General features: G+C 36.5%; 1 protein-coding gene across 1 annotated transcript in view; it reads left to right on the top strand.

Annotated features, from left to right (window-relative positions):
- Tgap1l1 (GTPase activating protein testicular GAP1 like 1) overlaps positions 1-25,531 on the top strand; it is a 144,303-nt gene that overhangs the window by 71,080 nt on the left and 47,692 nt on the right. The window contains exons 28-38 of the mRNA XM_087636522.1: positions 1,850-1,959; positions 3,256-3,442; positions 6,369-6,478; positions 7,803-7,989; positions 10,924-11,033; positions 12,327-12,513; positions 15,448-15,557; positions 16,851-17,037; positions 19,975-20,084; positions 21,378-21,564; positions 24,495-24,604. Coding sequence (XP_087492648.1) covers positions 1,850-1,959; positions 3,256-3,442; positions 6,369-6,478; positions 7,803-7,989; positions 10,924-11,033; positions 12,327-12,513; positions 15,448-15,557; positions 16,851-17,037; positions 19,975-20,084; positions 21,378-21,564; positions 24,495-24,604 — 1,595 coding nt within the window. The remainder of the gene's footprint in view (positions 1-1,849; positions 1,960-3,255; positions 3,443-6,368; positions 6,479-7,802; positions 7,990-10,923; positions 11,034-12,326; positions 12,514-15,447; positions 15,558-16,850; positions 17,038-19,974; positions 20,085-21,377; positions 21,565-24,494; positions 24,605-25,531) is intronic.

Raw genomic sequence — 25,531 nt, 5'->3', positions numbered from 1 at the left:
CAGCAAATATAGAGGCGAATGCCAGCAGCAAACCACTGAACTGAGAATAGGTCCCCTATTGAAGGAATCAGAGAAAGAACTGGAAGAGCTTGAAGGGGCTCAAGACCCCAAAAGTACAACAATGCCAAGCAACCAGAGCTTCCAGGGACTAAGCCACTACCTAAAGACTATACATGGACTGACCCTGGACTCTGACCCCATAGGTAGCAATGAATATCCTAGTAAGAGCACCAGTGGAAGGGGAAGCCCTGGGTCCTGCTAAGACTGAACCCACAGTGAACTAGTCTATGGGGGGAGGGCGGCAATGGGGGGAGGGTTGGGAGGGGAACACCCATAAGGAAGGGGAGGGGGGAGGGGGATGTTTGCCCGGAAACCGGGAAAGGGAATAACACTCGAAATGTATATAAGAAATACTCAAGTTAATAAAAAAAAAAAAAAAAAAAAAAAAAAAAAAAAAAAAAAAAGATATGAAACTGTGAGACCTTCTCACAAGGGAAACAAGTAAGATACTTCACCACAATTCCACCTTGGTCTTTAAGCAGAGGTGTAAATGTTTATTACACCTTTACTCTGTGTGAACTAAAATACAGATTCACTAAATTACACAATCAGGAGGTATTTTATAGTGTTCTCACTTTTGGAGAGTTTTCTGTTTCCAAAAAGAGGCCTGTGGTTTTGTTTGTTTTGTTGGAATTTTTAATAGCTGCTCCTCCTCCTCCTCCTCTTCCTCCTGCTCCTCCTCCTGTTCTTACTACTACTACTATTTTACATTTATTTGCTCATTTATGTCTTGCACGCTGCCGCCCACATCTTCACCCCTCATTCTTTCTCTAAGTCGTCAGGGGGACCTAGGTCATTCTCCTTCCCTGGCACATCAACTCTCTTCAGGGTTAGCATAACTTCTGCCCTTGACTTCAGGTGGGGAAGGGTTTTCACAGTCAACAGCTTAAGTATAACCCCTGCTCCATATGTTGGGGTACCCACATGGAGACTAACCGCTACATTTGCTATAAATGTGCTCCAGCATCTGCTGCCTATTCAGTTGGAAGTTCAGCCTTTAGTAATTCACAGTGGACCAGCTTATTTGATTCTGTAGCTCTTCCTATGGAGTTCCTATCTACTTCCGGGCACAAAATCTTTCCTGCATTTCTACCATAAAGTCCTTCATAGATTCATAAGATCCAATGATTGGCTGTGGCTATTCATATCCTATTTCAGTCTGCTACTGGTTGGAGCCATTCAGAGAGCAGTTATGATAGGCTCCTCTCTGGATATTCCACATAGGAGCTGCCTTCCTTCAAGCAGAGAGAGCTTTTGACTGGGAATTGGAGTGCAGACCTAAGATTACAAGGAGTGGTGTGGACTAGAAACCAGGAGAGGCAATATGAACAGACTGTAGTTTTATTTCATTGCTATAGCAACTAGGACTCTGCTTATTTGGTTCTTGCCTTAGGTAAGAAAACACAAGATGCTGCATTTAGGTTCCACATTTGATCCAAGATTCTGGGGAGATGTCAGTTTGGGGTGTTTTGGGGAATACGCTCTCAACCACTGATTCTCAACCTCCCTAATCCTGTAACACTAACATATTTCCTCATGGTTTTGTGACTCTTAACCATTACTTCATTTTGCTTCTCTTCATACTTCAAATTTTGTTCCTGATATGATTATAAAGAAAAGTGGATAGAATATCTGATATGGAAAATGTATGATATGTGGCCCCCTAATGATTATGACCCACAACATAAGAATCACTGGTGTAAAGTGCTAATTTCAAAAAATGTTTCTCAAGTACTATCTACAATATACATTGACCATTACTTTTTTTGTTTCATGTTCAATAAAACAGGATTATATTATTAACATGGATTCAACCTCACTTACTTTGATCCTGTATGAAAATTGGCTTTGCATCCCAGAAAAAGGAACTCTGTCTGGAAAATTTAATGTCATCCAAAGGTAATGATACAGTAAGCACTTGGGCAACTGCACCAATATAGAAGCAGTGCTTTAGCAAGTTACGTAGGCATCTGTTTCTAGTATTGTAAGCAGCAATGATGTCCTATGCCAAGAGGTTTCCTTCACTCAGACTTGTATTGTCACTTTATAAACATTCTGCTTTCTCAAGCTAGCGTGTTGAACCATGTTTCAATCTTACTTGGGAGTCGTCTCCTTTAAAATGTCATGATTTAGAAGGCAGTCTATGTAAAACCTTGTGTTCAGGTCTGGCTATAGTATTGGTTTAGTTCGTGTGTGAGACAAAAGAAGTATTTGCATATAATACCTGTGGGTTCCTTGCTTCCTTGAATTGTTGTCATGGTATTGTGAATGTTTCACATGGTCAATATAAGTCATTGATTAGAACATGAATCTATTACTGAATTCTTCTTTCTCAACTATAACTATGTAGAGACGTCTAGGTCAGGTATAGCTTTGACTTCTTTGAGTCATTTTTCTGTCTGATACTCCATAGGAGGATTTCATATTTATCCGGAGCTTTGAGCTCCCATTGCACCCAGGTGCCCTGCATCTCTTTCTTGCAGTAGCAGAATCTTTTATAATTGTATTGTGTTGGATCACTAGTGTGCTTACTGCTCCTTATTTTCTAGAGTGTCACCAGAGTGTTCCATGGATTCATACTACATTTGATATTAAATATATCTCCAGTCCATGGTGGTTGGAAAGTTGGTTTGCTGCTGAAAAACACTGGATATTTTCATACACAGATCACACATGGTCTTCAAATCTTCATTCATTCCAATACCAGGGCATTGAGTAGAATCATGAGTGTGATTCTGCTCCTTATGTTCTAGATTGTTATAAGACTGTGTCATGCAATTATAATACATTAGATGTTAAAGGTGTCCCCCGGCTGGCAAGAAAGTTGGTGTGCTGTTTGAAAGCACTGGATGTTTTCACACACAGAACATACACGGTTTGCAACAATCTTCATTCCTTCTGATACCAGTGATCCTGTCAATTTCCTCTGGGCTCTGTAGTTAGCAGTAATACATCTAGTACACTGACATTCATAAAGAATTTTAAAAATGTTTTTCCATGATGCTCTACAGAAAAGTGATTTGCAGAAAATATTTTATGCAATACTCTAGCTATATATTTTAACTTCTTTTGAATTCTGATTATACTATGAGTTGGTCTACAAATAATTTATCCTATTTTTTTTCGTAGTTATATTTCTAACTTACATTATTTTCAAGATGGTATAACCTAAAATTCTCCTTTTTCTTTGTTTAGCCTGTTTCAACAGGTTCCAGAACCAAACTTTATATTATTAAAACATCTCTTGTGTGCATTAACAATGCTAAAAGATTATTCCATGAATAATTTGGACCATCACAGGTTATCTGTGCGCATAGCTCCACGTGGATTAAGGGGTCAGACTTCGAGGGACTCATTATTTGGGACTGACATCTTAAGAGAGGTAAGGGGATCTGAAATTTGCCTTTGGGAACAAATGTCTAATTATAATTCAGTTATTGGGAATACTTTGGAAGGTTCATTTCTCTAACAGGAAACCCTAGGATTGCATTCTTCTGGAGTGGAGTAGAATATGTATTGATCTATTTTAGGAAGATTTGGGAAGGGAGATTTTTTTAATGTAGTTTCAAGAAGTTAGTCATTTCGTTCTACCGTTCATTCCTTCTTTCTTCTTAAATATTGGTTTAGATATTGATGTTTTAGTCAACAATAATCTGTTGCACATATAATGGTTATTCAAGAAGACTTGAGCGAATTTTTAAAAGATCAAAATTACCTAGGTTTTCTTTGTTTTTTTCCACTGTACCATTATTTTTGGAGTATAGATTAGTTGTTTTTCATTATTGTTAGACTTATATTACTAAATATTCACATCATGTGAATTGCTGTTCAAATTGAAGCACATTGCACATATATATATATTTGTATATATAAATATATACTTATATGTAGTCTTATATCTACCTATATATATGTGTGTTTGTGTGTACATATAAGTATATGTGTACTTGTATATGTAAATGTATTTGTATATGTATATGTAGATACATAAGTAATCATAAATAATTAGTGTATTTTAATTTGTATTCTTTCCATTATTTTAGCCCTAAACTATTTCAAGTACAGTTTTATGATACTCAGGTATACTGTAGCTGTTACTTTTATTATAAACACATATGCATAATTATTTTCACTAATTTATTTACTTTATATCCTGACTGCAGTCCCTTCCTCCAAGTCCCATCTCTACAACCAGATTTTCACTCCATTCTTCTTTACCTAAGTACTGTAGAACTTCCATTGACACCAACTCTTTCTTATACATCAATTCACAATAGTAATGTGTTCACCACCTTCTACTGGACTCATCGAAAGCAGCCCAGATAAAAAGAAACTAACCAGTGGTACAAAACAGAGTCAGAGACAGTCTGCACATGAACTATTAGGGGACATACCTGCAGATCAAGTTGCACATCTGCTACATATAGGTAGGGGGCCTAGGTCCTGCTGCTGGAGCATATGATGGGGGAGATCCTGCAGATTCAAAGCTGAAGGATCACAGTGATCAAAGGCTACAGCAAGATACCAGGATATGGAAGGAGAGGCATCTCAGGGAGGTTCCAGTTTTGAGAGTATGGTAAAATACAGAGTGCTGAAACCAGACCAGTGACATATTTTAATATTCTTTTGCAAGAAAATCTGTTTGGACAAGAGGGTATAATGTATAACCACATATGGCACAACACATCTCACACACTAATATATTTATTTAATTTTAATTTGATTTTTTAATATTAAATTTAAATTTTTATTTAATTTTAATATTTGAAAATTATTGAGAGGGGATTGTTTCCAAGGGGTATATGGAAGGATTGAAAATTGATAGAGAGTTACTTGGTAGTATGATCACAAATGAAAGGACATATATTTTGAAAAGGATAAAAAGCAAAGAAAATGTACATATGACAGAAAACAAGGTACATGTTAACTAGCATTTCTCAGGTATTAGGTCCAAAAGTAAGAAGATATAATGATGTTACTCACAATGGAGGATGATAGCACAATGTATAGCTAGGATGCAAGTCTTACTCAGGACTCGACATGGCTTGGAATAGAAACATAGCTTTTTTACTTAATTTCTAATTACCACGGTATTTTCTAGTGTTCTCACTTTTGGAGAGTTGCCTAATTCCAAAAAGAGGCCTGTGGTTTTGGTTTGTTTGTTTTGTTGAAATGTTTTAATAGCTGATCCTCCTCCTCCTCCTATTCTTATTACTACTACTATTTTACATTTATTTGCTCATTTTATGTCTAGATGCTGCCGCCCACATATTCTCTCCTCATTCTTTCTCTAAGTCATCAGGGGGCCCTAGGTCATCCTCCTTCCCTGGCACATCAACTCTCTTCAGGGTTAGCATAACTTCTGCCCCTGAGTTCAGGTGGGGAAGGGTTTTCACAGTCAACAGCTTAAGTATAACCCCTGCTCCTTATGTTGGGGTACCCACATGGAGACTAAGCTTTACATTTGCTATAAATGTGCTGCAGCATCTGGTGCCTATTCAGGTCGAAGTTCAGCCCTTACTATTTCACAGTGGACCAGCTTAGTTGACTCTGTAGCTCATCCTATGGTGTTCCTATCTTCTTCTGGGCACAGAATCTTTCCTGCATTTCTACCATAAAGTCATCATTAATCCATAAGATCCAATGTTTGGCTGTGGCTATTTACATCCTATTTCAGTCTGCTGCTGGTTGGAGCCATTCAGAGAGAAGTTATGACAGGCTGCTCTCTGGATATTCCACAAAGGAGCTGCCTTCCTTCAGGCAGAGAGAGCTTTGGTCTGGGAATTGGAGTGTAGATCAATGATTGCAAGGAGTGGTGTGGACTAGAAACCAGGAGAGGCAATATGAACAGACTGTAGTTTTACTTCATTGCTATAGCAACTAGGACTCTGCTTAATTGATTCATGTCTTAGGTAAGAAAACACAAGATCCTGCATTTAGTTTCCACATTTGATCCAAGATTCTGGGGAGACGTCAGTTTGGGGTCTTTTAGGGAAGTAGGCTCTCAACCACTGATTCTCAACCTCCCTAATCCTGTAACACTAACATATTTCCTCATGGTTTTGTGACTCTTAACCATTACTTCATATTGCTTCTCTTCATACTTCAAATTTTGTTCCTGATATGATTATAAAGACAAATGCATAGAATATCTGATATGGAAAATATATTATATGTGACCCCCTAATGATTATGACCCACAAGATAAGAATCACTGGAATAAAGTGCTAATTTCAAAAAATGTTTCTCAAGTACTATCTACAATATACATTGACCATTACTTTTTTTGTTTCATATCAATAAAACAGGATTTTATTATTAACATTGATTCAACCACACATACCTTGATCATGTATGAAAATTGGCTTTGCATCCCAGAAAAAGGAACTCTGACTGGAGAATTTAATGCCAGCGAAAGGTAATGATACATTAAGCACTTGGGGAACTGCACCAATATAGAAGCAGTGCTTTTGTAAGATACATAGGCTTGTGTTTCTAGTATTGCAAGCAGCAATGATGTCCTATGCCAAGAGGTTCCCTTCGCTCAGACATGTATTTTCACTTTATAAACATTCTGCTTTCACGAGCTAGCGTGTTGAACCATGTCTCAAACTTACTTGGGAGTCGTCTCCTTTAAATGTCATGATTTAGAAGACAGTGTAAGTAAAACCTTGTGTTCAGGTCTGGCTAGAGTATTGGTTTAGTTCATGTGTGAGACAACTTATAAGAAGTATGTGCATGTAATACCTCTGGGTTGCTTGCTGCCTTTAATTGTTATCATGGTATTCTGAATATTTCACATGGTCAATATAAGTCATTAATTAGAACATGAATTCTTCTTTCTCAACTATAACTATGTAGAGATGTCTAGGTCAGGTATAGCTTTGACTTCTTTGAGTCATTTTTCTGTCTGATACTCCATAGGAGGATTTCATATTTAACCGGAGCTTTGAGCTCCCATTGCACCCAGGTGCCCTGCATCTCTTTCTTGCAGTAGCAGAATCTTTTATAATTGTATTGTGTTGGATCACTAGTGTGCTTACTGCTCCTTATTTTCTAGAGTGTCACCAGAGTGTTCCATGGATTCATACTACATTTGATATTAAATATATCTCCAGTCCATGGTGGTTGGAAAGATGGTTTGCTGCTGAAAAACACTGGATATTTTCATACACAGATCACACATGGTCTTCAAATCTTCATTCATTCCAAAACCAGGGCATTGAGTAGAATCATGAGTGTGATTCGGCTCCTTATGTTCTAGATTGTTATAAGACTGTGTCATGGACCAATGTAAAAAAAAAAAAAAAGACTGTGTCATGGAATTATAATACATTAGATGTTAAAGGTGTCCCCCGGCTGGCAAGAAAGTTGGTGTGCTGTTTGTAAGCACTGGATGTTTTCACACACAGAACATACATAGTTTGCAACAATCTTCATTCATTCTTATACCCGGGATCCTGCCAACGTCCTCTGGCTTCTGTAGGTAGCAGTCATACATCTAGTACACTGACATTCATAAAGAATTTTAAAAATGATTTTCCGTGATGCTGTACAGAAAAGTGATTTGCAGAAAATATTTTATGTAATACTCTAGCTATATATTCTAACTTCCTTTGAGATCTGATTATACTATGAGTTTGTCTACAAAACATTTACCCTATTTGTTCTTCGTAGTTATATTTCTAACTTACATTATTTCAAAATGGTCTAACCTAAAATTCTCCTTTTTCTTTGTTTAGCCTGTTCCAACAGGTTCCAGAATCAAACTTTATACTATTAAAACATCTCTTGTGTGCATTAACAATGCTAAAAGATTCGTCCATGAATAATTTGGATCTTTCCAGATCATCTGTGCGCATAGCTCCGCATGGATTAAGGGGTCAAACTTTGAGAGACTCATTATTTGGGACTGACATCTTCAGAAAGGTAAGGGGATCAGAAATTTGCGTTTGGGAACAAATGTATAATTATGATTCAGTAATTGGGAATACTTTGAAAGGATCATTTCTCTAACAGGAAACCCTAGTATTGCATAATTCTGGAGTGGAGTAGAATATGTATTGATCTATTTCAGGAAGATTTGGGAAGGGAGATTTTTAATGAAGTTAAAGAAGTTAATCATTTCGTTCTACCGTTCATTCCTTCTTTCTTCTTAAATTTTGGTTTATGTATTGATTTTTAGTCAACAATAATCTGCACATATAATTCTTATCCAAGAAGACTTGAGCGAATTTGTAAAATATCAAAATTATCTAGGTGTTCTTTGTTTTTTTTTCAACTCTACCACTATTTTCGGAGTATAGATTCGTTGTTTTTCATAATTCTTAGACTTATATTACTAAATATTCACATCATGTGAATTGCTGTTCATATTGAAGCGCATTGCACATATATATTTGTATATATAAATATAAACTAATATGTATTCTTATATATACATATATGTGTGTTTGTGTATACACATAGGTGTATGTGTACTTTTACATGTAAATGCATTTGTATATGCACAGGAATATACATAATTAATGATAAATAATGAGTGTATTTTATTTTGCATTCTTTCCATTATTTTAGCCCTCACCTACTTCAGGTATATTTTTATGTTACTCAGGTATTCTGTAACTGTTACTTTTATTATAAACACTTAAATATTTTTCTCTAATTTATTTACTTTATATCATGACTGCAGTCCCTACCTCAAAGTCCCATCTTTACAACCTGGTTTTCAATCCATTCTTCCTTACCTCAGTACTGTAGAATTTCCATTGACACCAACTCTTTCTTATACATCAATTCGCAACAGAAATATGCACAACTTTGGACCTAAGCCATAGAAAGCAGCCCAGGAAAAAAGAAACTAACCAGAGGTAGAAAACACAGTCAGAGCCAGTCTGCACACGAACTGTTAGGGGACATACCTGAAGATCAAGTTGCACATCTGCTACATATATGTAGGGGGACTACGTCCTGCTGCTGGAGCATATGATGGGGGAGGTCCTGCAGATTTAAAGCTGAAGGATCACAGTGATCAAAGGCTACAGCAAGAGACCAGGATATAGAAGGAGAGGCATCTCAGGGAGGTTCCAGTATTGAGAGTATGATAAATTACAGAGTGGTGAAACCAGACCAGTGACATATTTAATGTCCTTTTGCAAGAAAATCTGTTTAGAAAAGAGGGTATAATGTGTAACCATTTATGGCACTACAGTCTCACACAGTGTATAATTTTTTTTTTAATTTTAATTTGATTTTTTAATATTAAATTTAAATTTTTATTTAATTTTAATTTTTGATAATTATTGAGAGGGGATTGTTTCCAAGGGGTATATGGAAGGATTTAATAGTGAAAGAGAGTTACTTGTTAGCATGATTAGAAATTTACAGGGAATCAATAAAGGACATATATTTGGAAAAGGATAAAAGGCAAAGAAAATGTATATATGACAGAAAACAAGGTACAGGTTACCTAGCATTTCTCAGGTATTTGGCCCAGAAGAAAGAAGATATAATGATGTTACTCACAATGGAGGATGACAGCACAAGTTATAGCTAAAATGGGAGTCTTACTCAGGACTCTACATGGCTTGGTCTACAAACATATCTTTTTACTTAATTTCTAATTACCACTGTATTTTCTAGTGTTCTCACTTTTGGAGAGTTGCCTATTTCCAAAAAGAGGCCTGTGGTTTTGGTTTGGTTTTTTTGTTGTAATTTTTTAATATCTGATCCTCCTCCTGTTGCTGCTGCTGCTACTCCTCCTCTTCTTACTACTACTATTTTACATTTATTTGCTCATTTTACATCTTGCATGCTGCCACCCACATCTTCTCCCCTCATTCCTTCTCTGAGTCAGTCAGGGGCCCTAGGTCATCCTCCTTCCCTGGCACATCAACTCTCCTCAGGGTTAGCATAACTTCTGCCCCTGACTTCAGGTGGGGAAGGGTTTTCACAGTCAACAGCTTAAGTGTAACCCCTGCTCCTTATGTTGGGGGACCCACATGGAGACTAAGCTTTACATTTGCTATAAATGTGCTGCAGCATCTGGTGCCTTTTCAGGTCGAAGTTCAGCCCTTACTATTTCACAGTGGACCAGCTTAGGTGATTCTGTAGCTCTTCCTATGGAGTTCCTATCTTCTTCCGGGCACAGAATCTTTCCTGCATTTCTACCAAAAAGTCCTTCATAGATCCATAAGATCCAATGATTGGCTATGGCTATTTACATCCTATTTCAGTCTACTGCTGGTTGGAGCCGTTCAGAGAGCAGTTATGATAGGCTCCTCTCTGGATATCCACATAGGAGTTGCCTTCCTTCAGGCAGAGAGAGCTTTGGCCTGGGAATTGGAGTGCAGATCAGTGATTGCAAGGAGTGGTGTGGACTAGAAATCAGGAGAGGCAATATGAACAGACTGTAGTTTTATTTCATTGTTATAGCAACCAGGACTCTGCTTAATTGATTCATGTCTTAGGTAAGAAACACAAGATCCTGCATTTATTTCCACATTTGATCCAAGATTCTGGTGAGACGTCAGTTTGGGGTCTTTTAGGGAAGTAGGCTCTCAACCACTGATTCTCAACCTCTCTAATCCTGTAACACTAACATATTTCCTCATGGTTTTGTGACTCTTAACCATTACTTCATTTTGCTTCTCTTCATACTTCAAATTTTGTTCCTGATATGATTATAAAGACAAATGCATAGAATATCTGATATGGAAAATATATGATATGGGACCCCCTAATGATTATGACCCACAACATAAGAATCACTGGTATAAAGTGCTAATTTCAAAAAATGTTTCTCAAGTACTATCTACAATATACATTGACCATTACTTTTTTTGTTTCATATCAATAAAACAGGATTTTATTATTAACATTGATTCAACCACACTTACCTTGATCCAGTATGAAAATTGGCTTTGCATCCCAGAAAAAGGAACTCTGTCTGGAGAATTTAATGCCATCGAAAGGTAATGATACATTAAGCACTTGGGGAACTGCACCAATATAGAAGCAGTGCTTTTGTAAGATATATAGGCTTGTGTTTCTAGTATTGCAAGCAGCAATGATGTCCTATGCCAAGAGGTTCCCTTCGCTCAGACTTGTATTTTCACTTTATTAACATTCTGCTTTCACAAGCTAGTGTGTTGAACCATGTCTCAAACTTACTTGGGAGTTGTCTCCTTTAAATGTCATGATTTAGAAGACAGTTTACGTAAAACCTTGTGTTCAGGTCTGGCTAGAGTATTGGATTAGTTCATGTGTGAGACAACTTATAAGTATGTGCATGTAATACCTCTGGGTTACTTGCTTCCTTTAATTGTTATCATGGTATTGTGATATTTCCCATGGTCAATATAAGTCATTGATTAGAACATGAATCTATTACTGAATTCTTTCTCAACTATAACTATGTAGAGATGTCTAGTTAAGGAATAGCTTTGACTTCTTTGAGTCATTTTTCTGTCTGATACTCCATAGGAGGATTTCATATTTATCCGGAGCTTTGAGCTCCCATTGCACCCAGGTGCCCTGCATCTCTTTCTTGCAGTAGCAGAATCTTTTATAATTGTATTGTGTTGGATCACTAGTGTGCTTACTGCTCCTTATTTTCTAGAGTGTCACCAGAGTGTTCCATGGATTCATACTACATTTGATATTAAATATATCTCCAGTCCATGGTGGTTGGAAAGTTGGTTTGCTGCTGAAAAACACTGGATATTTTCATACACAGATCACACATGGTCTTCAAATCTTCATTCATTCCAATACCAGGGCATTGAGTAGAATCATGAGTGTGATTCTGCTCCTTATGTTCTAGATTGTTATAAGACTGTGTCATGCAATTATAATACATTAGATGTTAAAGGTGTCCCCCGGCTGGCAAGAAAGTTGGTGTGCTGTTTGTAAGCACTGGATGTTTTCACACACAGAACATACATAGTTTGCAACAATCTTCATTCATTCTTATACCCGGGATCCTGCCAACGTCCTCTGGCTTCTGTAGGTAGCAGTCATACATCTAGTACACTGACATTCATAAAGAATTTTAAAAATGTTTTTCCATGATGCTGTACAGAAAAGTGATTTGCAGAAAATATTTTATGTAATACTCTAGCTATATATTCTAACTTCCTTTGAGATCTGATTATACTATGAGTTTGTCTACAAAACATTTACCCTATTTGTTCTTCGTAGTTATATTTCTAACTTACATTATTTCAAATTGGTCTAACCTAAAATTCTCCTTTTTCTTTGTTTAGCCTGTTCCAACAGGTTCCAGAATCAAACTTTATACTATTAAAACATCTCTTGTGTGCATTAACAATGCTAAAAGATTCTTCCATGAATAATTTGGATCTTTCCAGATCATCTGTGCGCATAGCTCCGCGTGGATTAAGGGGTCAAACTTTGAGAGACTCATTATTTGGGACTGACATCTTCAGAAAGGTAAGGGGATCAGAAATTTGCGTTTGGGAACAAATGTATAATTATGATTCAGTAATTGGGAATACTTTGAAAGGATCATTTCTCTAACAGGAAACCCTAGTATTGCTTAATTCTGGGGTGGAGTAGAATATGTATTGATCTATTTCAGGAAGATTTGGGAAGGGAGATTTTTAATGAAGTTAAAGAAGTTAATCATTTCGTTCTACCGTTCATTCCTTCTTTCTTCTTAAATTTTGGTTTATGTATTGATTTTTTAGTCAACAATAATCTGCACATATAATTCTTATCCAAGAAGACTTGAGCGAATTTGTAAAATATCAAAATTATCTAGGTGTTCTTTGTTTTTTTTTCAACTCTACCACTATTTTCGGAGTATAGATTCGTTGTTTTTCATAATTCTTAGACTTATATTACTAAATATTCACATCATGTGAATTGCTGTTCATATTGAAGTGCATTGCACATATATATTTGTATATATAAATATAAACTAATATGTATTCTTATATATACATATATGTGTGTTTGTGTATACATATAGGTGTATGTGTACTTTTACATGTAAATGCATTTGTATATGCACAGGAATATACATAATTAATGATAAATAATGAGTGTATTTTATTTTGCATTCTTTCCATTATTTTAGCCCTCACCTACTTCAGGTATATTTTTATGTTACTCAGGTATTCTGTAACTGTTACTTTTATTATAAACACTTAAATATTTTTCTCTAATTTATTTACTTTATATCATGACTGCAGTCCCTTCCTCAAAGTCCCATCTTTACAACCTGGTTTTCAATCCATTCTTCTTTACCTCAGTACTGTAGAACTTCCATTGACACCAACTCTTTCTTATACATCAATTCGCAACAGGAATATGTGCACAACTTTGGACCTAAGCCATAGAAAGCAGCCCAGGAAAAAAGAAACTAACCAGTGGTAGAAAACACAGTCAGAGCCAGTCTGCACACGAACTGTTAGGGGACATACCTGAAGATCAAGTTGCACATCTGCTACATATATGTAGGGGGACTACGTCCTGCTGCTGGAGCATATGATGGGGGAGGTCCTGCAGATTTAAAGCTGAAGGATCACAGTGATCAAAGGCTACAGCAAGAGACCAGGATATAGAAGGAGAGGCATCTCAGGGATGTTCCAGTATTGAGAGTATGATAAATTACAGAGTGGTGAAACCAGACCAGTGACATATTTAATGTCCTTTTGCAAGAAAATCTGTTTAGAAAAGAGGGTATAATGTGTAACCATTTATGGCACTACAGTCTCACACAGTGTATAATTTTTTTTAATTTTAATTTGATTTTTTAATATTAAATTTAATTTTTATTTAATTTTAATTTTTGATAATTATTGAGAGGGGATTGTTTCCAAGGGGTATATGGAAGGATTTAATAGTGAAAGAGAGTTACTTGTTAGCATGATTAGAAATTTACAGGGAATCAATAAAGGACATATATTTGGAAAAGGATAAAAGGCAAAGAAAATGTATATATGACAGAAAACAAGGTACAGGTTACCTAGCATTTCTCAGGTATTTGGCCCAGAAGAAAGAAGATATAATGATGTTACTCACAATGGAGGATGACAGCACAAGTTATAGCTAAAATGGGAGTCTTACTCAGGACTCTACATGGCTTGGTCTACAAACATATCTTTTTACTTAATTTCTAATTACCACTGTATTTTCTAGTGTTCTCACTTTTGGAGAGTTGCCTATTTCCAAAAAGAGGCCTGTGGTTTTGGTTTGGTTTTTTTGTTGTAATTTTTTAATATCTGATCCTCCTCCTGTTGCTGCTGCTGCTACTCCTCCTCTTCTTACTACTAATATTTTACATTTATTTGCTCATTTTACATCTTGCATGCTGCCACCCACATCTTCTCCCCTCATTCCTTCTCTGAGTCAGTCAGGGGCCCTAGGTCATCCTCCTTCCCTGGCACATCAACTCTCCTCAGGGTTAGCATAACTTCTGCCCCTGACTTCAGGTGGGGAAGGGTTTTCACAGTCAACAGCTTAAGTGTAACCCCTGCTCCTTATGTTGGGGGACCCACATGGAGACTAAGCTTTACATTTGCTATAAATGTGCTGCAGCATCTGGTGCCTTTTCAGGTCGAAGTTCAGCCCTTACTATTTCACAGCGGACCAGCTTAGGTGATTCTGTAGCTCTTCCTATGGAGTTCCTATCTTCTTCCGGGCACAGAATCTTTCCTGCATTTCTACCAAAAAGTCCTTCATAGATCCATAAGATCCAATGATTGGCTATGGCTATTTACATCCTATTTCAGTCTACTGCTGGTTGGAGCCGTTCAGAGAGCAGTTATGATAGGCTCCTCTCTGGATATCCACATAGGAGTTGCCTTCCTTCAGGCAGAGAGAGCTTTGGCCTGGGAATTGGAGTGCAGATCAGTGATTGCAAGGAGTGGTGTGGACTAGAAATCAGGAGAGGCAATATGAACAGACTGTAGTTTTATTTCATTGTTATAGCAACCAGGACTCTGCTTAATTGATTCATGTCTTAGGTAAGAAACACAAGATCCTGCATTTATTTCCACATTTGATCCAAGATTCTGGTGAGACGTCAGTTTGGGGTCTTTTAGGGAAGTAGGCTCTCAACCACTGATTCTCAACCTCTCTAATCCTGTAACACTAACATATTTCCTCATGGTTTTGTGACTCTTAACCATTACTTCATTTTGCTTCTCTTCATACTTCAAATTTTGTTCCTGATATGATTATAAAGACAAATGCATAGAATATCTGATATGGAAAATATATGATATGGGACCCCCTAATGATTATGACCCACAACATAAGAATCACTGGTATAAAGTGCTAATTTCAAAAAATGTTTCTCAAGTACTATCTACAATATACATTGACCATTACTTTTTTTGTTTCATATCAATAAAACAGGATTTTATTATTAACATTGATTCAACCACACTTACCTTGATCCAGTATGAAAATTGGCTTTGCATCCCAGAAAAAGGAACTCTGTCTGGAGAATTTAATGCCATCGAAAGGTAATGATACATTAAGCACTTGGGGAACTGCACCAATATAGAAGCAGTGCTTTTGTAAGATATATAGGCTTGTGTTTCTAGTATTGCAAGCAGCAATGATGTCCTATGCCAAGAGGTTCCCTTCGCTCAGACTTGTATTTTCACTTTATTAACATTCTGCTTTCACAAGCTAGTGTGTTGAACCATGTCTCAAACTTACTTGGGAGTTGTCTCCTTTAAATGTCATGATTTAGAAGACAGTTTACGTAAAACCTTGTGTTCAGGTCTGGCTAGAGTATTGGATTAGTTCATGTGTGAGACAACTTATAAGTATGTGCATGTAATACCTCTGGGTTACTTGCTTCCTTTAATTGTTATCATGGTATTGTGATATTTCACATGGTCAATATAAGTCATTGATTAGAACATGAATCTATTACTGAATTCTTTCTCAACTATAACTATGTAGAGATGTCTAGTTAAGGTATAGCTTTGACTTCTTTGAGTCATTTTTCTGTCTGATACTCCATAGGAGGATTTCATATTTATCCGGAGCTTTGAGCTCCCATTGCACCCAGGTGCCCTGCATCTCTTTCTTGCAGTAGCAGAATCTTTTATAATTGTATTGTGTTGGATCACTAGTGTGCTTACTGCTCCTTATTTTCTAGAGTGTCACCAGAGTGTTCCATGGATTCATACTACATTTGATATTAAATATATCTCCAGTCCATGGTGGTTGGAAAGATGGTTTGCTGCTGAAAAACACTGGATATTTTCATACACAGATCACACATGGTCTTCAAATCTTCATTCATTCCAATACCAGGGCATTGAGTAGAATCATGAGTGTGATTCTGCTCCTTATGTTCTAGATTGTTATAAGACTGTGTCATGCAATTATAATACATTAGATGTTAAAGGTGTCCCCCGGCTGGCAAGAAAGTTGGTGTGCTGTTTGTAAGCACTGGATGTTTTCACACACAGAACATACATAGTTTGCAACAATCTTCATTCATTCTTATACCCGGGATCCTGCCAACGTCCTCTGGCTTCTGTAGGTAGCAGTCATACATCTAGTACACTGACATTCATAAAGAATTTTAAAAATGTTTTTCCATGATGCTGTACAGAAAAGTGATTTGCAGAAAATATTTTATGTAATACTCTAGCTATATATTCTAACTTCCTTTGAGATCTGATTATACTATGAGTTTGTCTACAAAACATTTACCCTATTTGTTCTTCGTAGTTATATTTCTAACTTACATTATTTCAAATTGGTCTAACCTAAAATTCTCCTTTTTCTTTGTTTAGCCTGTTCCAACAGGTTCCAGAATCAAACTTTATACTATTAAAACATCTCTTGTGTGCATTAACAATGCTAAAAGATTCTTCCATGAATAATTTGGATCTTTCCAGATCATCTGTGCGCATAGCTCCGCGTGGATTAAGGGGTCAAACTTTGAGAGACTCATTATTTGGGACTGACATCTTCAGAAAGGTAAGGGGATCAGAAATTTGCGTTTGGGAACAAATGTATAATTATGATTCAGTAATTGGGAATACTTTGAAAGGATCATTTCTCTAACAGGAAACCCTAGTATTGCTTAATTCTGGGGTGGAGTAGAATATGTATTGATCTATTTCAGGAAGATTTGGGAAGGGAGATTTTTAATGAAGTTAAAGAAGTTAATCATTTCGTTCTACCGTTCATTCCTTCTTTCTTCTTAAATTTTGGTTTATGTATTGATTTTTTAGTCAACAATAATCTGCACATATAATTCTTATCCAAGAAGACTTGAGCGAATTTGTAAAATATCAAAATTATCTAGGTGTTCTTTGTTTTTTTTTCAACTCTACCACTATTTTCGGAGTATAGATTCGTTGTTTTTCATAATTCTTAGACTTATATTACTAAATATTCACATCATGTGAATTGCTGTTCATATTGAAGTGCATTGCACATATATATTTGTATATATAAATATAAACTAATATGTATTCTTATATATACATATATGTGTGTTTGTGTATACATATAGGTGTATGTGTACTTTTACATGTAAATGCATTTGTATATGCACAGGAATATACATAATTAATGATAAATAATGAGTGTATTTTATTTTGCATTCTTTCCATTATTTTAGCCCTCACCTACTTCAGGTATATTTTTATGTTACTCAGGTATTCTGTAACTGTTACTTTTATTATAAACACTTAAATATTTTTCTCTAATTTATTTACTTTATATCATGACTGCAGTCCCTTCCTCAAAGTCCCATCTTTACAACCTGGTTTTCAATCCATTCTTCTTTACCTCAGTACTGTAGAACTTCCATTGACACCAACTCTTTCTTATACATCAATTCGCAACAGGAATATGTGCACAACTTTGGACCTAAGCCATAGAAAGCAGCCCAGGAAAAAAGAAACTAACCAGTGGTAGAAAACACAGTCAGAGCCAGTCTGCACACGAACTGTTAGGGGACATACCTGAAGATCAAGTTGCACATCTGCTACATATATGTAGGGGACTACGTCCTGCTGCTGGAGCATATGATGGGGGAGGTCCTGCAGATTTAAAGCTGAAGGATCACAGTGATCAAAGGCTACAGCAAGAGACCAGGATATAGAAGGAGAGGCATCTCAGGGAGGTTCCAGTATTGAGAGTATGATAAATTACAGAGTGGTGAAACCAGACCAGTGACATATTTAATGTCCTTTTGCAAGAAAATCTGTTTAGAAAAGAGGGTATAATGTGTAACCATTTATGGCACTACAGTCTCACACAGTGTATAATTTTTTTTTAATTTTAATTTGATTTTTTAATATTAAATTTAAATTTTTATTTAATTTTAATTTTTGATAATTATTGAGAGGGGATTGTTTCCAAGGGGTATATGGAAGGATTTAATAGTGAAAGAGAGTTACTTGTTAGCATGATTAGAAATTTACAGGGAATCAATAAAGGACATATATTTGGAAAAGGATAAAAGGCAAAGAAAATGTATATATGACAGAAAACAAGGTACAGGTTACCTAGCATTTCTCAGGTATTTGGCCCAGAAGAAAGAAGATATAATGATGTTACTCACAATGGAGGATGACAGCACAAGTTATAGCTAAAATGGGAGTCTTACTCAGGACTCTACATGGCTTGGTCTACAAACATATCTTTTTACTTAATTTCTAATTACCACTGTATTTTCTAGTGTTCTCACTTTTGGAGAGTTGCCTATTTCCAAAAAGAGGCCTGTGGTTTTGGTTTGGTTTTTTTGTTGTAATTTTTTAATATCTGATCCTCCTCCTGTTGCTGCTGCTGCTACTCCTCCTCTTCTTACTACTAATATTTTACATTTATTTGCTCATTTTACATCTTGCATGCTGCCACCCACATCTTCTCCCCTCATTCCTTCTCTGAGTCAGTCAGGGGCCCTAGGTCATCCTCCTTCCCTGGCACATCAACTCTCCTCAGGGTTAGCATAACTTCTGCCCCTGACTTCAGGTGGGGAAGGGTTTTCACAGTCAACAGCTTAAGTGTAACCCCTGCTCCTTATGTTGGGGGACCCACATGGAGACTAAGCTTTACATTTGCTATAAATGTGCTGCAGCATCTGGTGCCTTTTCAGGTCGAAGTTCAGCCCTTACTATTTCACAGTGGACCAGCTTAGGTGATTCTGTAGCTCTTCCTATGGAGTTCCTATCTTCTTCCGGGCACAGAATCGTTCCTGCATTTCTACCAAAAAGTCCTTCATAGATCCATAAGATCCAATGATTGGCTATGGCTATTTACATCCTATTTCAGTCTACTGCTGGTTGGAGCCGTTCAGAGAGCAGTTATGATAGGCTCCTCTCTGGATATCCACATAGGAGTTGCCTTCCTTCAGGCAGAGAGAGCTTTGGCCTGGGAATTGGAGTGCAGATCAGTGATTGCAAGGAGTGGTGTGGACTAGAAATCAGGAGAGGCAATATGAACAGACTGTAGTTTTATTTCATTGTTATAGCAACCAGGACTCTGCTTAATTGATTCATGTCTTAGGTAAGAAAACACAAGATCCTGCATTTAGTTTCCACATTTGATCCAAGATTCTGGGGAGACGTCAGTTTGGGGTCTTTTAGGGAAGTAGGCTCTCAACCACTGATTCTCACCCTCCCTAATCCTGTAACACTAACATATTTCCTCATGGTTTTGTGACTCTTAACCATTACTTCATTTTGCTTCTCTTCATACTTCAAATTTTGTTCCTGATATGATTATAAAGACAAATGCATAGAATATCTGATATGGAAAATATATGATATGGGACCCCCTAATGATTATGACCCACAACATAAGAATCACTGGTATAAAGTGCTAATTTCAAAAAATGTTTCTCAAGTACTATCTACAATATACATTGACCATTACTTTTTTTGTTTCATATCAATAAAACAGGATTTTATTATTAACATTGATTCAACCACACTTACCTTGATCCAGTATGAAAATTGGCTTTGCATCCCAGAAAAAGGAACTCTGTCTGGAGAATTTAATGCCATCGAAAGGTAATGATACATTAAGCACTTGGGGAACTGCACCAATATAGAAGCAGTGCTTTTGTAAGATATATAGGCTTGTGTTTCTAGTATTGCAAGCAGCAATGATGTCCTATGCCAAGAGGTTCCCTTCGCTCAGACTTGTATTTTCACTTTATTAACATTCTGCTTTCACAAGCTAGTGTGTTGAACCATGTCTCAAACTTACTTGGGAGTTGTCTCCTTTAAATGTCATGATTTAGAAGACAGTTTACGTAAAACCTTGTGTTCAGGTCTGGCTAGAGTATTGGATTAGTTCATGTGTGAGACAACTTATAAGTATGTGCATGTAATACCTCTGGGTTACTTGCTTCCTTTAATTGTTATCATGGTATTGTGATATTTCCCATGGTCAATATAAGTCATTGATTAGAACATGAATCTATTACTGAATTCTTTCTCAACTATAACTATGTAGAGATGTCTAGTTAAGGAATAGCTTTGACTTCTTTGAGTCATTTTTCTGTCTGATACTCCATAGGAGGATTTCATATTTATCCGGAGCTTTGAGCTCCCATTGCACCCAGGTGCCCTGCATCTCTTTCTTGCAGTAGCAGAATCTTTTATAATTGTATTGTGTTGGATCACTATTGTGCTTACTGCTCCTTATTTTCTAGAGTGTCACCAGAGTGTTCCATGGATTCATACTACATTTGATATTAAATATATCTCCAGTCCATGGTGGTTGGAAAGTTGGTTTGCTGCTGAAAAACACTGGATATTTTCATACACAGATCACACATGGTCTTCAAATCTTCATTCATTCCAATACCAGGGCATTGAGTAGAATCATGAGTGTGATTCTGCTCCTTATGTTCTAGATTGGTATAAGACTGTGTCATGCAATTATAATACATTAGATGTTAAAGGTGTCCCCCGGCTGGCAAGAAAGTTGGTGTGCTGTTTGTAAGCACTGGATGTTTTCACACACAGAACATACATAGTTTGCAACAATCTTCATTCATTCTTATACCCGGGATCCTGCCAACGTCCTCTGGCTTCTGTAGGTAGCAGTCATACATCTAGTACACTGACATTCATAAAGAATTTTAAAAATGTTTTTCCATGATGCTGTACAGAAAAGTGATTTGCAGAAAATATTTTATGTAATACTCTAGCTATATATTCTAACTTCCTTTGAGATCTGATTATACTATGAGTTTGTCTACAAAACATTTACCCTATTTGTTCTTCGTAGTTATATTTCTAACTTACATTATTTCAAATTGGTCTAACCTAAAATTCTCCTTTTTCTTTGTTTAGCCTGTTCCAACAGGTTCCAGAATCAAACTTTATACTATTAAAACATCTCTTGTGTGCATTAACAATGCTAAAAGATTCTTCCATGAATAATTTGGATCTTTCCAGATCATCTGTGCGCATAGCTCCGCGTGGATTAAGGGGTCAAACTTTGAGAGACTCATTATTTGGGACTGACATCTTCAGAAAGGTAAGGGGATCAGAAATTTGCGTTTGGGAACAAATGTATAATTATGATTCAGTAATTGGGAATACTTTGAAAGGATCATTTCTCTAACAGGAAACCCTAGTATTGCATAATTCTGGAGTGGAGTAGAATATGTATTGATCTATTTCAGGAAGATTTGGGAAGGGAGATTTTTAATGAAGTTAAAGAAGTTAATCATTTCGTTCTACCGTTCATTCCTTCTTTCTTCTTAAATTTTGGTTTATGTATTGATTTTTAGTCAACAATAATCTGCACATATAATTCTTATCCAAGAAGACTTGAGCGAATTTGTAAAATATCAAAATTATCTAGGTGTTCTTTGTTTTTTTTTCAACTCTACCACTATTTTCGGAGTATAGATTCGTTGTTTTTCATAATTCTTAGACTTATATTACTAAATATTCACATCATGTGAATTGCTGTTCATATTGAAGCGCATTGCTCATATATATTTGTATATATAAATATAAACTAATATGTATTCTTTTATATACATATATGTGTGTTTGTGTATACACATAGGTGTAAGTGTACTTTTACATGTAAATGCATTTGTATATGCACAGGAATATACATAATTAATGATAAATAATGAGTGTATTTTATTTTGCATTCTTTCCATTATTTTAGCCCTCACCTACTTCAGGTATATTTTTATGTTACTCAGGTATTCTGTAACTGTTACTTTTATCATAAACACTTATTTTTCTCTAATTTATTTACTTTATATCATGACTGCAGTCCCTACCTCAAAGTCCCATCTTTACAACCTGGTTTTCAATCCATTCTTCTTTACCTCAGTACTGTAGAATTTCCATTGACACCAACTCTTTCTTATACATCAATTCGCAACAGGAATATGCACAACTTTGGACCTAAGCCATAGAAAGCAGCCCAGGAAAAAAGAAACTAACCAGTGGTAGAAAACACAGTCAGAGCCAGTCTGCACACGAACTGTTAGGGGACATACCTGAAGATCAAGTTGCACATCTGCTACATATATGTAGGGGGACTACGTCCTGCTGCTGGAGCATATGATGGGGGAGGTCCTGCAGATTTAAAGCTGAAGGATCACAGTGATCAAAGGCTACAGCAAGAGACCAGGATATAGAAGGAGAGGCATCTCAGGGAGGTTCCAGTATTGAGAGTATGATAAATTACAGAGTGGTGAAACCAGACCAGTGACATATTTAATGTCCTTTTGCAAGAAAATCTGTTTAGAAAAGAGGGTATAATGTGTAACCATTTATGGCACTACAGTCTCACACAGTGTATAATTTTTTTTAATTTTAATTTGATTTTTTAATATTAAATTTAAATTTTTATTTAATTTTAATTTTTGATAATTATTGAGAGGGGATTGTTTCCAAGGGGTATATGGAAGGATTTAATAGTGAAAGAGAGTTACTTGTTAGCATGATTAGAAATTTACAGGGAATCAATAAAGGACATATATTTGGAAAAGGATGAAAGGCAAAGAAAATGTATATATGACAGAAAACAAGGTACAGGTTACCTAGCATTTCTCAGGTATTTGGCCCAGAAGAAAGAAGATATAATGATGTTACTCACAATGGAGGATGACAGCACAAGTTATAGCTAAAATGGGAGTCTTACTCAGGACTCTACATGGCTTGGTCTACAAACATATCTCTTTACTTAATTTCTAATTACCACTGTATTTTCTAGTGTTCTCACTTTTGGAGAGTTGCCTATTTCCAAAAAGAGGCCTGTGGTTTTGGTTTGGTTTTTTTGTTGTAATTTTTTAATATCTGATCCTCCTCCTGTTGCTGCTGCTGCTACTCCTCCTCTTCTTACTACTACTATTTTACATTTATTTGCTCATTTTACATCTTGCATGCTGCCACCCACATCTTCTCCCCTCATTCCTTCTCTGAGTCAGTCAGGGGCCCTAGGTCATCCTCCTTCCCTGGCACATCAACTCTCCTCAGGGTTAGCATAACTTCTGCCCCTGACTTCAGGTGGGGAAGGGTTTTCACAGTCAACAGCTTAAGTGTAACCCCTGCTCCTTATGTTGGGGGACCCACATGGAGACTAAGCTTTACATTTGCTATAAATGTGCTGCAGCATCTGGTGCCTTTTCAGGTCGAAGTTCAGCCCTTACTATTTCACAGTGGACCAGCTTAGGTGATTCTGTAGCTCTTCCTATGGAGTTCCTATCTTCTTCCAGGCACAGAATCTTTCCTGCATTTCTACCAAAAAGTCCTTCATAGATCCATAAGATCCAATGATTGGCTATGGCTATTTACATCCTATTTCAGTCTACTGCTGGTTGGAGCCGTTCAGAGAGCAGTTATGATAGGCTCCTCTCTGGATATCCACATAGGAGTTGCCTTCCTTCAGGCAGAGAGAGCTTTGGCCTGGGAATTGGAGTGCAGATCAGTGATTGCAAGGAGTGGTGTGGACTAGAAATCAGGAGAGGCAATATGAACAGACTGTAGTTTTAATTCATTGTTATAGCAACCATGACTCTGCTTAATTGATTCATGTCTTAGGTAAGAAAACACAAGATCCTGCATTTAGTTTCCACATTTGATCCAAGATTCTGGGGAGACGTCAGTTTGGGGTCTTTTAGGGAAGTAGGCTCTCAACCACTGATTCTCACCCTCCCTAATCCTGTAACACTAACATATTTCCTCATGGTTTTGTGACTCTTAACCATTACTTCATTTTGCTTCTCTTCATACTTCAAATTTTGTTCCTGATATGATTATAAAGACAAATGCATAGAATATCTGATATGGAAAATATATGATATGGGACCCCCTAATGATTATGACCCACAACATAAGAATCACTGGTATAAAGTGCTAATTTCAAAAAATGTTTCTCAAGTACTATCTACAATATACATTGACCATTACTTTTTTTGTTTCATATCAATAAAACAGGATTTTATTATTAACATTGATTCAACCACACTTACCTTGATCCAGTATGAAAATTGGCTTTGCATCCCAGAAAAAGGAACTCTGTCTGGAGAATTTAATGCCATCGAAAGGTAATGATACATTAAGCACTTGGGGAACTGCACCAATAAAGAAGCAGTGCTTTTGGAAGATATATAGGCTTGTGTTTCTAGTATTGCAAGCAGCAATGATGTCCTATGCCAAGAGGTTCCCTTCGCTCAGACTTGTATTTTCACTTTATTAACATTCTGCTTTCACAAGCTAGTGTGTTGAACCATGTCTCAAACTTACTTGGGAGTTGTCTCCTTTAAATGTCATGATTTAGAAGACAGTTTACTTAAAACCTTGTGTTCAGGTCTGGCTAGAGTATTGGATTAGTTCATGTGTGAGACAACTTTTAAGTATGTGCATGTAATACCTCTGGGTTACTTGCTTCCTTTAATTGTTATCATGGTATTGTGATATTTCCCATGGTCAATATAAGTCATTGATTAGAACATGAATCTATTACTGAATTCTTTCTCAACTATAACTATGTAGAGATGTCTAGTTAAGGAATAGCTTTGACTTCATTGAGTCATTTTTCTGTCTGATACTCCATAGGAGGATTTCATATTTATCCGGAGCTTTGAGCTCCCATTGCACCCAGGTGCCCTGCATCTCTTTCTTGCAGTAGCAGAATCTTTTATAATTGTATTGTGTTGGATCACTAGTGTGCTTACTGCTCCTTATTTTCTAGAGTGTCACCAGAGTGTTCCATGGATTCATACTACATTTGATATTAAATATATCTCCAGTCCATGGTGGTTGGAAAGTTGGTTTGCTGCTGAAAAACACTGGATATTTTCATACACAGATCACACATGGTCTTCAAATCTTCATTCATTCCAATACCAGGGCATTGAGTAGAATCATGAGTGTGATTCTGCTCCTTATGTTCTAGATTGTTATAAGACTGTGTCATGCAATTATAATACATTAGATGTTAAAGGTGTCCCCCGGCTGGCAAGAAAGTTGGT

This window comes from Rattus norvegicus, chromosome 2 (assembly GCF_021556685.1).
Source record: "Rattus norvegicus strain SHRSP/BbbUtx chromosome 2, alternate assembly SHRSP_T2T, whole genome shotgun sequence".
Lineage (NCBI taxonomy): Eukaryota > Metazoa > Chordata > Mammalia > Rodentia > Muridae > Rattus > Rattus norvegicus.
Note: the sequence above shows the minus strand (reverse complement) of the source record. Positions and strands in the feature narration are given on the sequence as shown.